At 38.0% G+C, this 15,828-nt stretch overlaps 1 protein-coding gene across 1 annotated transcript; it reads left to right on the plus strand.

Moving 5' to 3' along the window:
- Nucleotides 1-127: 127 nt before the first annotated feature.
- prepl (prolyl endopeptidase like) lies at nucleotides 128-15,823 on the plus strand. Its single transcript, XM_041788654.1, is given in 16 exon segments — nucleotides 128-437; nucleotides 440-486; nucleotides 3,576-3,704; nucleotides 3,834-3,897; nucleotides 4,020-4,194; nucleotides 5,249-5,337; nucleotides 5,439-5,565; nucleotides 5,641-5,857; nucleotides 6,722-6,913; nucleotides 7,721-7,933; nucleotides 8,144-8,319; nucleotides 8,468-8,684; nucleotides 8,878-9,027; nucleotides 12,165-12,291; nucleotides 13,179-13,267; nucleotides 15,694-15,823. Coding segments are annotated over 16 exon segments (2,172 nt in total). The 5' UTR covers nucleotides 128-355; the 3' UTR covers nucleotides 15,772-15,823.
- Nucleotides 15,824-15,828: the final 5 nt, after the last annotated feature.

Genomic DNA, 15,828 nt, shown 5'->3' on the forward strand with positions numbered 1-15,828 from the left:
ATTACAGTAGATTAACGAAACGATCATAATTTGGTTTTCAGTTAGAGCGGTGGCAGCGCTTCTCGTAGTTTGATTATTTTGGTCTGGATGAGCTCACTACGTCATCCACAACCGGCTTTGTTTAGGAAATGATGCACGTGCATTGAATGGTCTTGCTGCAAACGTTCGTTAAACTGCGGAATAATGCTTGGTTTGAGTATCGTAACGTTACTTTTCCAGGCTGAAATACATACTGATTTGATATACAAAACGTGGGAGCGTTTACAGTCGTCGTAGGGATATGGTGGCACACCAGCAAAGTCATTATTCTTAGCAACTAACTTCTTACCACTAATGTAGCAGTCAAATCTTCGTAATGACCGTTATTTCGTCTCTCCTGAGTTCATCTGCTCGTCTCCTTTCCCCGTCTGGGTTTCGGTTTTGGGAGTACGCCATCTGCAACGAGTGACATGGCTCACTGTGCCCTTCCAACGCTGTTACACATCGGTAAGGGTGTTCAATTAAAGTTCATGATGCTGTTTCACTCACCTTACCCTGGTGTAACATTACTGGCTGTGAGACGATCTCGTTGATAACGTCAGGTTATCCATTATTCAGATGGTCATGTCCTCTCACCTGACAAGACATGTCGTTTACAGAACTACAGATAGGGACAAAATAGTGAAATTGGGCACCGTTGGCGTCTATCTTTATGTTATACGTGTTCCATGGGTTATTATACACACATTATGCCCGACGAATATGTATCAGTCTCTGAGTAATTTGAAAACTGATATCAAAATTTAAATTGCCAAGTTGTCTGTTAGAAAGTGCGCCATAAATGATCACTTTACCAATCGTCTGCATCTTAAAGTTAAACCTCAAATAGGTAAACATTTATTACTTATTGTGGTTGATTTAGATGTGCAAAGCCATAATGTTTAGTGAATAAATCATCAGCATGCTTCATTTCGATAATTCTCAATTCAGAAAATGTAAGAAATTATCCTCAGGTTTTACAGATGTACCATTTTAGCAATATTGATGTTATATGGATACCTGTTTATCAAACTCAACTAGTTAAATGAACCCAGTATTTGTTCATTTCCTGTCTATCAGAGGAAGAAAAGGTACACGACTATTGTACTCAAGTAAAAGCACAGTTTAAGTAAAGTCACACCTCTGTTTTACTGTAAACAGGCAGCAAAATTGACCGTCTTAATTACCTTAATTACCTTACATATAGTTGAACTACAATTTGAAAGTGTAAAATATTTTAATTATAATATAACAAAGTTGCAGTAATTCTTGAAAATCTGTGGCGAGGAAGGTCTCGCCACAGAATGAAGCAGAGAGTCAACCTCATAGCAAGGCAGTGCATACTGATGGAGAATACGTGCTATAAGTCCTTTAGAAACACCTTAAGTTAGTGAACTTGTAACTCAATTGATAACTTTGCTCATGGTGCATTAAAAAATCCACCAGAAACATATTCAAAAGAATCTCAGCAGGTATCACTATACAGCAGGAACCATCCAAACACAACGAAACACATTTAAAACATATCTAAACACTATTCCCAAAGGGCGTGATGAGGAACTCCACCTGTCAAATAACTCAGACACCGAAGACCATATCACTCAGAATGGAGTTAAAATTAGACTTTTGGAGTTTAAATCAACTCTGATATGTTTAGCCCTGAGATATCCACATTTAAAAAAGTACTCAATTACAGTAATTTTCGTTAATGTAATTAGTTACTTTCCAGCCTTAGTCTTTATTTACCAAATACTGAAGGCCAACTCCTGCACACAGTCTGAATTGCACTGCTATTTTAAGATAATATGTTCCTTTATTATTTATTTATGTTTTATAAATAATATTCCTCTTATTTACAGCATATGTACAGTGCTTAACAAATGTATTAGACCACCTGTCATAAAAACGAGAAAACACAAATATTTTAGAAATCTTTCAAAAACTTGTTTAAAACTAAAAAATTTTATTGTCATTCATTTGGCAAATAACAAACTGAAAAAAACTAAATAGTCCTTTTTCACACACATAATAACCAAAAACTTAATATTTTGTGTGGCCTCCTTTGGCCTTGATAACAGCTTGCATTCTTGCTGGCATTGTTTTTATGGACTTTTTTCACATTCTCTTTTGTTATTGAGTTCCAAATAGTTTCTAGCTGTTCCCACAGACTTTCTTTAGATGAAACTTTTGTGCTATCAATCTTTGACTCTACTAAATCCCAAATTTGTTCCATAGGATTCAAAACCGGACTTTGACTTGGCCAGTCCATCAGTTCCAGTACTCCAGATTCCTTTTTCTTGGTCAAATAGTGTCTGCACAGCTTTGAAGTATGCTTGGGGTCATTGTCTTGTTGGTATATGAACCCACGACTAATCCGATTCAGTCCAGAAGGGATTCCATGATGCACTAAGATGTTGTGGTGGACGTTCTTGTTCATGATACCGTTGATTTTCATTTATTTGCCCACGCTGTATCCACAAATGGAACCCCATACCATGTTTCACTGTGGGTGCGATGCATCTGGCATCAAAACGTTCTCCAGCTTTTCTGCGGACATAGACACGGCAATGCTGACCGAAGAGTTCAAACTTGGACTCGTCCGTCCAGAGTACCTTCTTCCAGTCATCAACAGTCCAGTGTTTGCGCTCCCTGGCAAATCTGAGGCATTTCTGGATGTTTGCAGGCCTCAACAATGGCTTCCTAGCAGCTCTTCTTCCCTTTAAGCCTTGTTCCGTCAGTTGTTTGCTTCTGGTCATTCTGGAGACTTTCTCAGACTCTGATCTAGAAGCATTCATCTCTGCCTGAAGATCAGCAGTGGTCTTCCTTCTGTCTCTAGTACTTAAAATCTTGAGATGTCTGACATCTGCTTCAGTTAACTTTTCATTTCCTGCCTCTTCCTTGGCGCATTTTGTAAGTAGCAGTCTCGGCAATTGACTCCAAAGCATACTTGACCACACTGTGAGAACACTTTATGTCTTTCCCTGTTTGTCTCAGAGACCATCCAACATCATGAAGTGCTTAATGCGGACTCTTTCATTTTCAGTGAGCTCTCCACGTTTTACCATTTTGAACAGGAATGAGAAATTTCAAACTGAATTCACCTTTTTATGCCAAAATTTGAGCCGGCTCACTGGGCTTCTCTGAGAAGTCAGAAATGAATCAAGCATAACATTCAACCAATAAAACTCATTTTTCTGTTCAGGAATGCAAGTAAATAACTATAATTTGACATATTAATTAAGAAATGATAATGTGCTTTACTATTTTTTCAGTTTTTTTGTAAAATCAGTAAATTTGAAAATTCATGGATAACAATATTAATTATATTTTAGCATTCAAAATATCATTTTGGTTAAAGAGCTTCTACATATTGGTGTATTAACCATTGCAGAAACATAGAAAATGATTTTGGTAGTTAGCAATGCTGTTAATTTAGGGCAGCTGTGGCATAAACCTTACTTTGGGTGGTGGTCTAATAAATTTGTTAAGCACTGTATGTTTGGTCCTTGAAATTCATGTGATTTTATCCATGCTCTATAAAGTCAATTTCACTTCAGGGCACTTCAAAGTCACCATTTGATCCTGTCTGCTATACACTGGAGAGGTACAAGGATTTACAGAAGTACTTCAACAAGAGACTGAGGACCCGATACCACAGGTTATCAGACTTACCTGATCATTCAGTGGTAAGGCCTAGAATCAAGGAAACCAATATTCACCCATGTGGTAGCAAGAACACTTTGTTAACTTCATTGTTTGAAAAAGTGAAATTCCCCCAAATGTTTTATCATTGACTATGATTTCTTTCGTGCCAGGTCCTTGGACACCACCATGTGTATTTTGTTGAAGGTGATGGCATCTACAGAATGGATAAAGGAAGTATGAGTAACACTTTATACCTGCAGTAAACTTTTACACTCTAACTCTATTCTCATCTCAGCATTTTTAACTTTCTATTTGATCCATTTTGAGAAAGTAACTTTTGTTTTCTCTGAGCATAGGTAAGCCAGAGCAGGTGCTGAAGCTAGGAAAAGTCCCTGAGCAGGAGGAGAAGACAAGACCTGATTATGAGAAGAAGAAGCAGAGGTGTCAGTGGACTGTCCAGAGAATTCGTATATCCCCACAGGAAAAGCATTTAGCTGCCACCCTGAAAGCTGATCACAGAGAATGGATCAGGTAAAAACTATAACACAAGTTTTAACTTGCATTAAACAGTGATATGGGTTGGGAACCTTGTGCAGTGAGACATATGGGTGAGATGGTGTGGCTATGGAATAGATTGATCAATATGCCAGATAGCAGACTGACTAATCAAATATTTGACTGGGACATGTCCAATAATTACACCTGGGCAAGAGAAGTAGCAAAAATTTTTGATAAGGCTGGTCTCCAATATATATATATAGGAATAAATTAAGGTGTCATGTCAACCAAATCAATACTTTTTGAGAAGTATAAACAAAATTGGGCTGAAGAAGTTTTATGTAAACCTAAATTAAGAACTTATAATCTGGTTAAAAGAGTTTACAGTCCAGAGCTTTATGTTACTCTAAACCTGACTAGGGCTCAGAGATCTGTCTGTGCTCAGCTCAGATGTGGCATCCTTCCTCTTGCTCTGGAAACAGGTCGCCTCCATGCTGCTCATTGCTCTTGTGGAGGAGCGATTGTGATGTTGTGTGATTTGGGTGAAGTTGAAAATGAAATGCACTTTTTATTCTATTGTCCTGTGTATCACAATCTAAGATGTAAGCTTTTCTGTAAAATGCCTGCAGAGTGTCCTGATTTGTTTTCTATGTCTGATGAAGACAGACTCAAATTTTTGTTTACACACAAAGTGTTTCAACCTGCACAATTTGTGCTGAATGCTTTTCAACAGTATAAGAGGACACTTCATATTTTACTAAAGCTGCTGCCTAATAAGGAGTGTAAGGTCTAATTGCCAATGAGCAACATTTTGCTAACATTTGATTTGTTTCTGTCTGATATATACTGTGATGAGTTGCTCTCGTCTTTGCTTGATTGCTCTTATTTGTTTTGTCTTTCAGTGTTTTGTAAGCTTGTGAGGGCTGGGCACCTTATTTGGTGTATGGCACGATGAAAAATAATGAATAAAACTAAAAAAAAAAAAAAAAACTGTAAAATCATTTGATTTGAAGCAGGTCTTTTAAGTTGTTCTTTAAGCTGTTTTAGTTCATTCTTTAACAGATGCTTTGCTGGCTTTGAAAACCAGGTGTGTAGTTGTGAGCCTTGGAAAGCATAACTCCATTCCTCTGAATCCTCCACATGTTGTGTTAACAATAGACCAAGTCTTCACCTTTGGTATGTTCTACATTTTTCTACTCTAAAATGTGTTTTGCAACAACTTTGCTCGTTCAAAACTAAAAAGTTATTCTTGTGTGTCCCTGTCTCCATGGGTGTAGAATGGGCATCAGACGAAATCCTGTTTTACACTACTATTGAGGGTCTTCGCTGCAGTAGAGTGTTTTGTCTGGACCTGACCTCTGATAGAAACAGAATAACTTCTGTATATGAGGAAATGCATCCTGAGTAAGTTTAACTATCTGGCGTTGAATATTTCTCAACTGCACCCAAAATATCTTGAACTAACTGACATTTCCACAGTGTGTTTGTGGAGGTTGCCCTTACTCAAGACCGTGAGATCCTGAGCATCAACTGCAACAGCAGGACCAGTTCAGAGGTCCTGCTAATTGATACAAGTACACCTCATTTAGAGCCTATTCTGGTCCAGCCACGCCAGCTGAACCTCCTGTACCATGTGGAGCACTGGAGAAGGCAACTTATTATACTGGCTAACACAGGGCCTGGACAGGAATATCAGGTAAAGTAACTTTAGAATACACTACATGTATGGTGACATAATGGTTATTAAAATCCTGTTTGCCGGCTTTAAATGAACAGTTCATACATTTATACTGTATATGTTGTGTCTTCTTGTCAACAAATGCTGATTTCCTCCAGTTAAATTTTTTTTTTCCAGATGTCAGATGTTTCCAAAAAAAACTGTGTTATATGTAAATTTATACTTAAAATGGGGAGAATAGAATCAAAGTGTATTTTCATACTGCCAATTGCAGATGAACAGACCAGCACAGGTTCATTGGACTTTGTATTTTTAAGCCCAGAAAAAGGCAGAACAACAGCAGGAAAAAAAAAAAAAAAAAAACCTCAAATGTGTTAATTTATATTGGACCCCAACTAGTTGTAACAGCAGGTTTCTTTGTTAATAACTGCCTTCCTCAATCACTTCTTAAACTCATCTCAGTAGGGATCTGGATCAAATACAGCTGAAGTTTATTGCAGATCAACATCTCCCTTTACATGACAGTCCTCTTTTAAGCTTTGGATTTAGGCAGGGATTATGTTAAGTGCCCCATAGAGGCTTGGCTTGTGTTATAACTTTGTTATACATAATTTCTACGAATCTTAAAAGTAGAAATTGTAGTAGACTGACTCTTGCACTTAGAGTCTTTCACCTCACTTGAAAGAGCTTTCCCAGCTGTTACTGCACATTAAGTTGTTTCACTTTTTAACATTACTGTTGTAATTGCTGGCAGCTTTTTTGAGCTTCCAGAGATTTTTTGCTTTTGGACTGAGATGTAGATAAATAATTTGTGCTTCTGTTTTCAAATACATTTGATTGTTTTCTCACTGGTAGAGATTTATCTGTCTTTATTCTCTCTAGGTGATGCAGGCCCCTCTTTCTGAACCATCCATGAACTCCTGGGTGCCTCTGTTTACCCCTGACCTTGGTACTGTTATCAAAGACATGGATGTAGTAGGAGACCACTGTGTGTTGGCTGTACGAACAGCAGTCGGTGAATTTGCACTAATAGTAGTCCCACTGAACCATCCCAATGAGGCATACACTGTACAGGTAGGCATGACTGAAAACTTTTATGTCTTCATTTTTTGCCTGTATGCTTGCTGTTTCTGTGTCTTTCTTTCTGTTGTGTATCTTTTTATTTTTTGATATACATCTTCCTCATCCCAGAGGAAAATCTATTTAGTACATACATCACAAAGACAAAAATATACTGCATATTCTCATAAAGTAATTACCCACATCAGCTTGTCTATATATACAGTGCTTAAAATTTAATAGACCACCTGTCATATTTGTCTCAGAGACCATCCAGCATTGTGAAGTGCTTTAATGCGGACTCTTTTATTTTCAGTGAGCTCTCCATGTTTTACCATTTTGAACAAGAATGAGGAATTTGAAACTGAATTCATGTTTTTATACCCAAATTTGAGCCGGCTCACTGGGCTTCTCTGAGAAGTCAGAAATAAATCAAGCATAACATTCAACCACTAAAACTCAATTTTCTGTTCAGGAATGCAAGTAAATAACTACAATTTGACATATTAATTAAGAAATGATAATGTGCTTTACTATTTTTTCAGTTTTTTTGTAAAATCAGTAAATTTGAAAATTCATGGATAACAATATTAATTATATTTTAGCATTCAAAATATCATTTTGGTTAAAGAGTTTCTACATATTGGTGTATTAACCATTGCAGAAACATAAAAAATGATTTTGGTAGTTAGCAATGCTCTTAATTTAGGGCAGCTGTGGCATAAACCTTACTTTGGGTGGTGGTCTAATAAATTTGTTAAGCACTGTATATCTTATTTTTATGTTTTAATTTCTTAAGTTCTCTGTTTCAACACTTTCAAGCTCCCCTCCTGGGCCTGTGTCATCACAACTAAGAAACCCAGCATGGCAGACAAACACGGTGTGTTTGAGTTCTTGATTTCATCTCCGGTCCGCCCCCCTGTGCCCTATTGCCTACACCTAAAGGATGGCCAACTATTATCTGCCACTAAGGATGAATCTCCCCCAGAGAACCAGGGCTATTACACCACCACACGCTTGGAGGCCTGCAGTCAGGTGAGAACACCTGACATATGAGATGCATGCACACACAATCAAACTGTATTACTGTGGAGGAAAGTATTGTGTGTTAAGGCTCAAGTGTCCATTGATAAAGATCCACTGTATTTAGCACACTCTATGACTCAAATGATGTGGTTTGCACAACACATTTCTTTATCTAACACTTTGTCGAATCGATCAGGGTCCTGTCTTTTTTCTCTGCAGGATGGTTCCACAGTGCCAGTGACACTCTTACATATGAAAACTGTGCAGGACTTGAGACAGGCCCCACTACTGGTTCATGTCTATGGAGCTTACGGCAGAGATCTCAACATGGAGTTCTGCCCAGTACAAAGCCTGCTGCTTGAGCAAGGATGGGCTCTGGTTTACTGCCACATCAGGTAACATATCACCTCTACAGCAGCCTGAAAACTAACCCTGGTGACTCTGCAGGACATTTTGTGATTATGCTGCTAGAAATTGTCTGTTAGGGCTGAATAACTCCTGATTTCAATCTTCATGTGTTTAAATAATATCTTCAACTTCCAGAGGTGGAGGAGAGCAGGGTCTTTCCTGGCACAGACAAGCTTGTGTGGAGGGGAAATGGAGATCAGTGGAGGACCTAGAAGCCTGTCTCCTTCACCTTTTCGACTCAGGAGTCTCCTCTCCCTCACTCACTGCCCTCACAGCCTGCAGTGCTGGGGCTGTGCCAGTGGGAGCACTGTGCAACAGACACCCACACATGATGCAGGCTGTCACTCTGCAGGTAAGATGGTGAATCATTAATCCTTTTCGTGTACCTCTTGTCTAAAGATTGACCATGTTGCTCTTTACTCTTGTGTCCTCATCAAGTGAACTTTAACAGAGCAGCTGTTTGCAAACATGTGACTCACAAATAAGTACATGTCTCTGTACTGACAGAGATGGTGAGCCAACAACATATTTTTCCTTATGTTTAGGCTCCTTTCCTAGATGTGTTGAGAACTATGATGGAGCCAAGTCTGCCTCTTACTTTGGAGGACAGAGAAGAATGGGGGGACCCAGTAAGAAACCCAAAACACAGACTCATCATCTCCTCCTACTGTCCCCTGCACAACATTACTCCTCAGGTATGTAAGGGCAGACCATTGAATCTTGCTTTATTGATTGACCGATAGAAACACGTGTCTTTTACATACTTTACTACTTGAAATAAAGTTTATTTTATTCTATATCCCAAATTTTATAAAAGGGCCCTTTTATTGAATGAGGGATGTGTTTTGGCCTGTGATTTTAAGGTTTATCATATGCACAATGTGTGAACACAAGTGGCTTAACCCCATCTTTACCGTGGTTTTTCCTGTAAGCTCTCTTGTAGAATGTCAGCATGAAGTTGAGGCAAGACGTGGGTATTTCAGGAAATTGATAGTGAGCTAGAGGGTAGGGTTTGGGAGGTGTTATATTGTGCAACAGGTGCAGTCTTTGTGTATGTAATGAAGTAGCTCTGTACTATTTCTACTTACTAGTGTGTTTATATTTCATTGTTTTTTCATACAGAGAATAAGTCAGGTGATGCATAACACTGATATAGGGGCAGAAAATATTATTCGTAGTCTTAGACTGCGTCACTTCATCTGTCATCTTGTATGACCCCTAAATCCCCAATATGACAGGGAATTTTTCTGTGACTTGAATAAGCAGGATTTTTAAACTCTCAACTAATTTTGAAAGTGAGAGAGAGCCACATGATGACAATTAATTACATATTTAACAGTTTTGTCATACCAACAGCCAGGGTCTTCACTCCCAAATCTTTATATCTTGCATAGTCAAGCTTGACTTCAAAGTTGGAATTCTGCAGGTTCTGCAGAATTCTGCAGAATGGTGTGTTTTGGGTCGTTATCCTTTTGTAGGATGAAATTGGCCACAAGCAAGTGCTATCCACAGGGTATGGCATGGGGTTGCAAAATCTTGTGATAGCTTTCCTTCCCCAAGGTCCCTTCCACTCTTTACAAATCTCCTATTCTACCACCTCCACAGCACCCCAGACCATCACGCTGCCTCCACCTTGCTTGACTGATAGTTTTAAACACTGTTCTTGCATCTTTTCATTTGTTCTGCGTCCCACAAATGTACTTCTGTTTAATCCAAAGACCTCAAACTTGGACTCATCTGTGCACAACACCCTCTTCCGGTCTTTCAGTGTCGAGTCTTTTTGATCCCTTACTAGTAAAATGTTTTTTTAGCTGTGTAACATTATTAGCTTGGATTAGCAGCCATGCTAGGAGATTGATGCAGAGGACTGAGAGTTGCTGATAACTGTTTGTGAACTGCATGAAAATGTTTTTCTTTGGAAAACAAAGAAATTTGCCAGTGATCCCAAACTTTTGAGTAGTAGTATACATACAAACATCCATATATAGATCTGCATACCCACATATACACATACAAATTTATAAATATACACATATATATGCATGCATATACATACATATCCCTATATATATCACTATAAATCCTCTTCCATTAATTTCAATTTCCTCATAAAATATCATCCGTGTCCATTATTCTGTGAGTTTCCTTCTCCATGTATTTTACATTTTGAATATTTTTCCATTTGATCCAATCAGGGGGGTTTGTACTCTTTGTTATTGTAAGTACTTTAAATAAGAACATTTCATCTTTCTCAAGACCAATTTGAGGTTTTCCTAGTATAATGTGCTTTGCTTTTAAGTTCAGTGGCTTTTTGAAGGTTTCTTCTTTAAATTCAAAAACTTCTAACCAAAATTTTTTCAGAAAGTTGAATGAATAAAAAGATGTTAAAAAATTTGCATTGCTTTCACCACAGTTTCTCCAGCACTGAGTGCTTGGACGTCCTTTATATTTTAAAATGATATAAAGTGTTAGAAAGTACCTCATATAGGTAGTTTTTATGTATTTCATTAAACTTTTGCTTCCACTCTTCATCTGTTATTTTTCTTCCCAGCTGTTCTTCCCATTTTATCTTTACATTACTTGGTTCTTCCTCTGCTATGATTTTATATACATTCCCAGTGGTATTTTTACCTCCACCAAGGAGGTTATATGATCGGGTGGGTTTGTTTGTTCGTTCGTTAGTTTGTTCGATTGTTAGCAACATAACTGGATTTTGATGAAATTTTCAAGAAATGTCAGAAATGGCATAAGGAAGAACTAATTAGATTTTGGGACTGATCTGGATCACCGTCTGGATCCAGGAATTTTTTAAAGGATTCTGTTCTATTGGGAGATAGGGCAAATGGTGGAGGTCTACGCTGTTACCACTTTACACCAGGAGATGGCAGACATGAGTAACTTCAATCCCAGCAGCTGTTTTTGGGTGTGTTTCTATTTAAAGTTTTGGAGTCTATAGAGTTTGAAAGACGCACGCCCAGTCGAGGAGACAAGTCGGAGCGTAACCGAGAGAAAGAAATTGTCGCGAGAATACTCACAATGCTGGGAGGAATAGAGGAATATTCACTCTCAGCCATGACTTCCAGTCGTCCGGTGAGACCATGGGTGCATCTGATGGCACCTGTAGCGAAGCCAATGCTTTGCCTCACTGTGTTTCCACCCCACCGGGGAGGGGGTAATCGGCGAATGCCATGGTGGGGGGCACATGGGGACGGATCCAGGAATTTTTTGAGGAGTTCTACACTATTGGGAGATAGGGCTAATGGGGGAGGTCTGTGCTCTCCGAGTGCTTTTCTAGTTTAATTTACTGTTAAATTTTTTCATAATAGATTTTAATAGTGGATGCATATCTTGTATATCCGTTGTTTGTTTATTTAATTAACTTATTACTTGCAGTTATCTATAACATTGATTATTAAGTATATTACAATGATTGGATATATTTTTGAAAGAATCTATTTTATTATCTCTGAACCTTTGTCAAAAACCTAATCAACCATTTGCTTGCTCAAGTGTTAAAGACTGTTTCTATTAAATTTGGTTTAAATTCAGGATCTCCTGCTATTTCATTCAAATGCACTATTTCATTTTCTTGTATATTTACTTCCTTAACAATTTTTCTCCATGTTTCTACCATATTCATGATACAATACTTGTTTATCACCTTTTCACCTTTTTCACATTCTTTCTTGTTAAGTTATATTCAATTGGCCAAAGCCTTTCTGATGTTAATAAAGGGGAAGAGTATTAGAATGAATAATTTTCCTAAAGAATAATAAAGGTAGTACTGAAGGTTTAATTTTCTGTGTGTGTTTTTGTGATTGTGTGATTGTAGTGCTATCCGTCCATTCTGCTGACAGCCTACAGAGATGACGCCAGGGTTCCCCTGACAGGTGTCCTTAAATACGCTGAGCGGGTAAAGAATGCCATTCAGACACACTTTGAGATGAAGCAAAATTCAGGTATGTTCACATTTTAACACAAGCACTTAATAACTTGATGATGATAATATCCAGTTTATTTTTGCAGGTTTTCCTGCTCCACTCATTCCGCATTGTTTGAAGTTGAATTTCAATCAGTGTTAAAAACAGCCCAGGGTCAGCTCCCAGTTGAAGTGTCAGTGTGTGTCTTGAGAGTCAGATGTAGTTGGCTCTTGGCTTTCTGTTTAGGGAAATTGGTGACAGCTATGTAAATTGTTAGGTAGGTATTGCATAGGTCACCTTGTAGTATAGCACATGTGTATGTGTCTCAACTAATTGCTCCTATTTCCTCCAGACAGTTTCTTTCTCCCTCTCACTTATAATCTGTCTTCAACGCATTGGTGCTACTCCTCTTTACACCCCTCTCTCTCTCTTTCCCTCTCTCTCCACCGCACATTATCGCTCTCTTTCACCCTCTCTCACTTTCCCTGTTGTTCATGCACACATGCACGAAGAAGCTTAACTGTCTGTGCATGTGTGTAAATGTCTCCTTAATCTGTCTCTCTCTGTTCTCCGGAGTCTTTGATAAAGTGCTGATGGCATAGACACACGCAGGCAGCCGGGCAGGCCCATTAGCATGGTAAAGAGATAGTGTATCAGAGCGAGAGATTAGACGCCACAGACTGGGAGCTGTCAAGGTCAAGACCGCACTTGTGAAACAGCCTGCACCACAGAGACAGGGGTAGGGGAGTATACAATGGAGGGGTTTGAGGAAGAAGGAGGGTAATATCAGTTGGGAGAACAAATGAATGAAAGGAGTGTAAAGACTTAGTCACAATAAATGAGAAGAACTGGGGCAACTGGACAGAAGGAAGGGATAAGAGAGATCTGGCTTTGACTTTCTGTTTCTGTCCTCCTTTTTCTTTTAGAATGTGAACCATTGCCAAATATAGCTGTTAATATTCAACCTGGATCAAATCACCTTGGACCAGATGACTTTGCACGTGTGCTGAAGGAGGTAATACTCTCTAATTTAATTGATTATCATTTATTGGGAAAGCCATTTTTCTGATTTATTTACAAGAATTTATTAACTGTGCTTCCAAACACACCCATGAAAGGGCAGATAAGCCTGTTATAGCTCAGTTGGTTTTATTTTTCTCATGATGAATAATGTTTCCTGTTAACATTAAACTGGTTTTCATAAATCTTATGAAATACCCCACCAGTGCCAGAAATGAAACAACTCAAATTAAAGCCACCACGGATGTGCACATAGTCTTTTGTTTGTCTTACAGCATCATAAAATCCAGATTCTCCCCCAGGGGTTAGATGCAAGGAGGGCTCCAGATTAAAAAGAAATGCATCCTACCATCAAAGAGCAATATTGTTAACCTTGTTATCCAATCAAGTTAAGTCAGCCTTGATTTAAATAGCAGATTTCTTTCACAGGGCTAAAGTGCTAATACTAGTTAGCAGATATACAAATTGATACACAAATCTAAAACTAAAGTAAATACAAATATCACTAACAGACCCAGTGCACTACCACACACATGCCCACATAGTTGTTAACACACTCAATGCAAACACAAAGCTTAGCCATAAACTGATAAAAAAGAAAGTTTTACCTGGTTATGTTATACTTACAATGTTTAGACCACTTTTGGATTCTTAGGCATGGCATTTCATCATAAAAATTTGAATCAGCCCCTCCTGTCCAAGTTTTGGGAGGTGGGGGGGGGGGGTCAAAGGACCACTGCCTGTGGACCCAAGAAGTCTCACTGGTTTGTTGCTGATAAGCATGTCTTTTACATCAGAGGAGCGGAGTCATTTCCAGCTTTGATCTCGATTTACAGAATTTTAAAATCAATATTAGTCCGTAGGAAGGTCAATGAAGGGATCTAAAAAGACAGAAGAAAAGGTGTGGTGTGTCCAAACATTTTAGTCCTAATGAAATGTGCAGCTGCTTTTTTAATTAATTGCACTTGCTGGACAACTTAATTTGGTCGTATATAATGTTACAATAGTCAAGTACCTTGGTTGTCAGCTGGTGGGTTGCAAAGTCATTTTGGTTGGTCATGGTTGTGTGCAAATGTGGATGTGGTAGAAAGTCTATCATATGCTTTTATTTGAAAGAAAATGTATCAATCTCACATTTCATTGCATCTCAGGTCCAAACTACACCACTTTCACTGAAAATCTATTTTTTTTATTAAGAATTCTGGGTCTGTCATTAATAGTGGTAGTTGGTCCTGAGGCTCAGTTGAGAACCACTGCTCTGGTGTGTTTTCAAAAAATACATGTATTAATTTTAGTGGTGAAGCAGCATTCAAAGGTCCAATTATATTTTTAGTCCACTGCATTGAACAGTCTAACAAATATCCAAATAAAACAAAATGTCAAACATAAAATTATTTTTACATGGCGCTCACATTTATTGTTGAAACAGACTGTTTCTCCTTAATGATGACATGATATGATGGTATAAATCCCGACTGCTGCTTTGTTACAAGTTCAGTTAGAATCATGTGTTCCTGCCACCTATGCCACTCAGCTTTCTGTTTACATGCGACTGAAAAACACCTAACTTTTACTACCCGACCAATTAACTGAAATGACTTGTTAACACCATGTAGTGCCAATATTAATGAAATCAATAAACATGTAAACAAAACTTTTTACAGAGATAGACAGTTACACACGTACACTTTGGCTACATTAATTTCTTTGCATTGAGTACTTTTTCAAAAAGTCTCTGAGTTTGAGATTTTTTTTTTCTTTACAGATGGAAGAAGGCTGATCTAATGACTTGATCTATGTAGCTTTTTAAATTTGGAACCCCATACTTACTACCAATTTTTTTTCCCGGATTGTAGCTAGAGATACAGAACTTAGACAAGCTTTAGTTTTGGTTTCTTGAGTCCTTGTAACAAACATCAGAATTTCTTTTCTTTTTTTGTTGTTGTTTTTTTAAGATGTAAAAAGTCCTCTAGCATCCATATCGTATTATTCAGGCACACAGCAAGTGCTTACTTGGCATCAGAGTCATCTAGTGATAATGAAATATGAAGGATTGATCATCCGTGTAATTGTGTTAATCTATTTTAAGTCACCTGGTTAGATGTTTTAGTCAGTTTTTCCAATTTTGTGAATTTTGTGACACTGAAACAACAAAAGTTGGAAATGGAATTTCTAGTCCATCTACCACCTAGAAATGATTTTTTAAATAGTTTGATAGTGTGGTCATAAGTCCTTTTACATCCACAAAACCACCAGCTGTTAAATCAGATGCCTGATCATTTAAAACATTTCTTATGGTATTATGTAGATATGTGTTGTGTGTTTTAATACAGCCCAAACAAGAGCAGTGACATGAGTGAGAAGGGTGCTGACTCACAAATTTTCTGTCTCTTCTTGTATTTTTTTTTTCTCTCTAAACAGGAGGCCTTAAAGCTAGCATTTCTCTACACTGAACTTGGACTGGAGCCACCTCGGCTTCCACGCAGGAAGAAGAGATAGTAATCCAATGGAAAGATAGCATAATGGTGCCAAATAGAAAAGAAGACAACAACCTCT

This window comes from Cheilinus undulatus, linkage group 6 (genome assembly GCF_018320785.1).
Source record: "Cheilinus undulatus linkage group 6, ASM1832078v1, whole genome shotgun sequence".
NCBI lineage: Eukaryota > Metazoa > Chordata > Actinopteri > Labriformes > Labridae > Cheilinus > Cheilinus undulatus.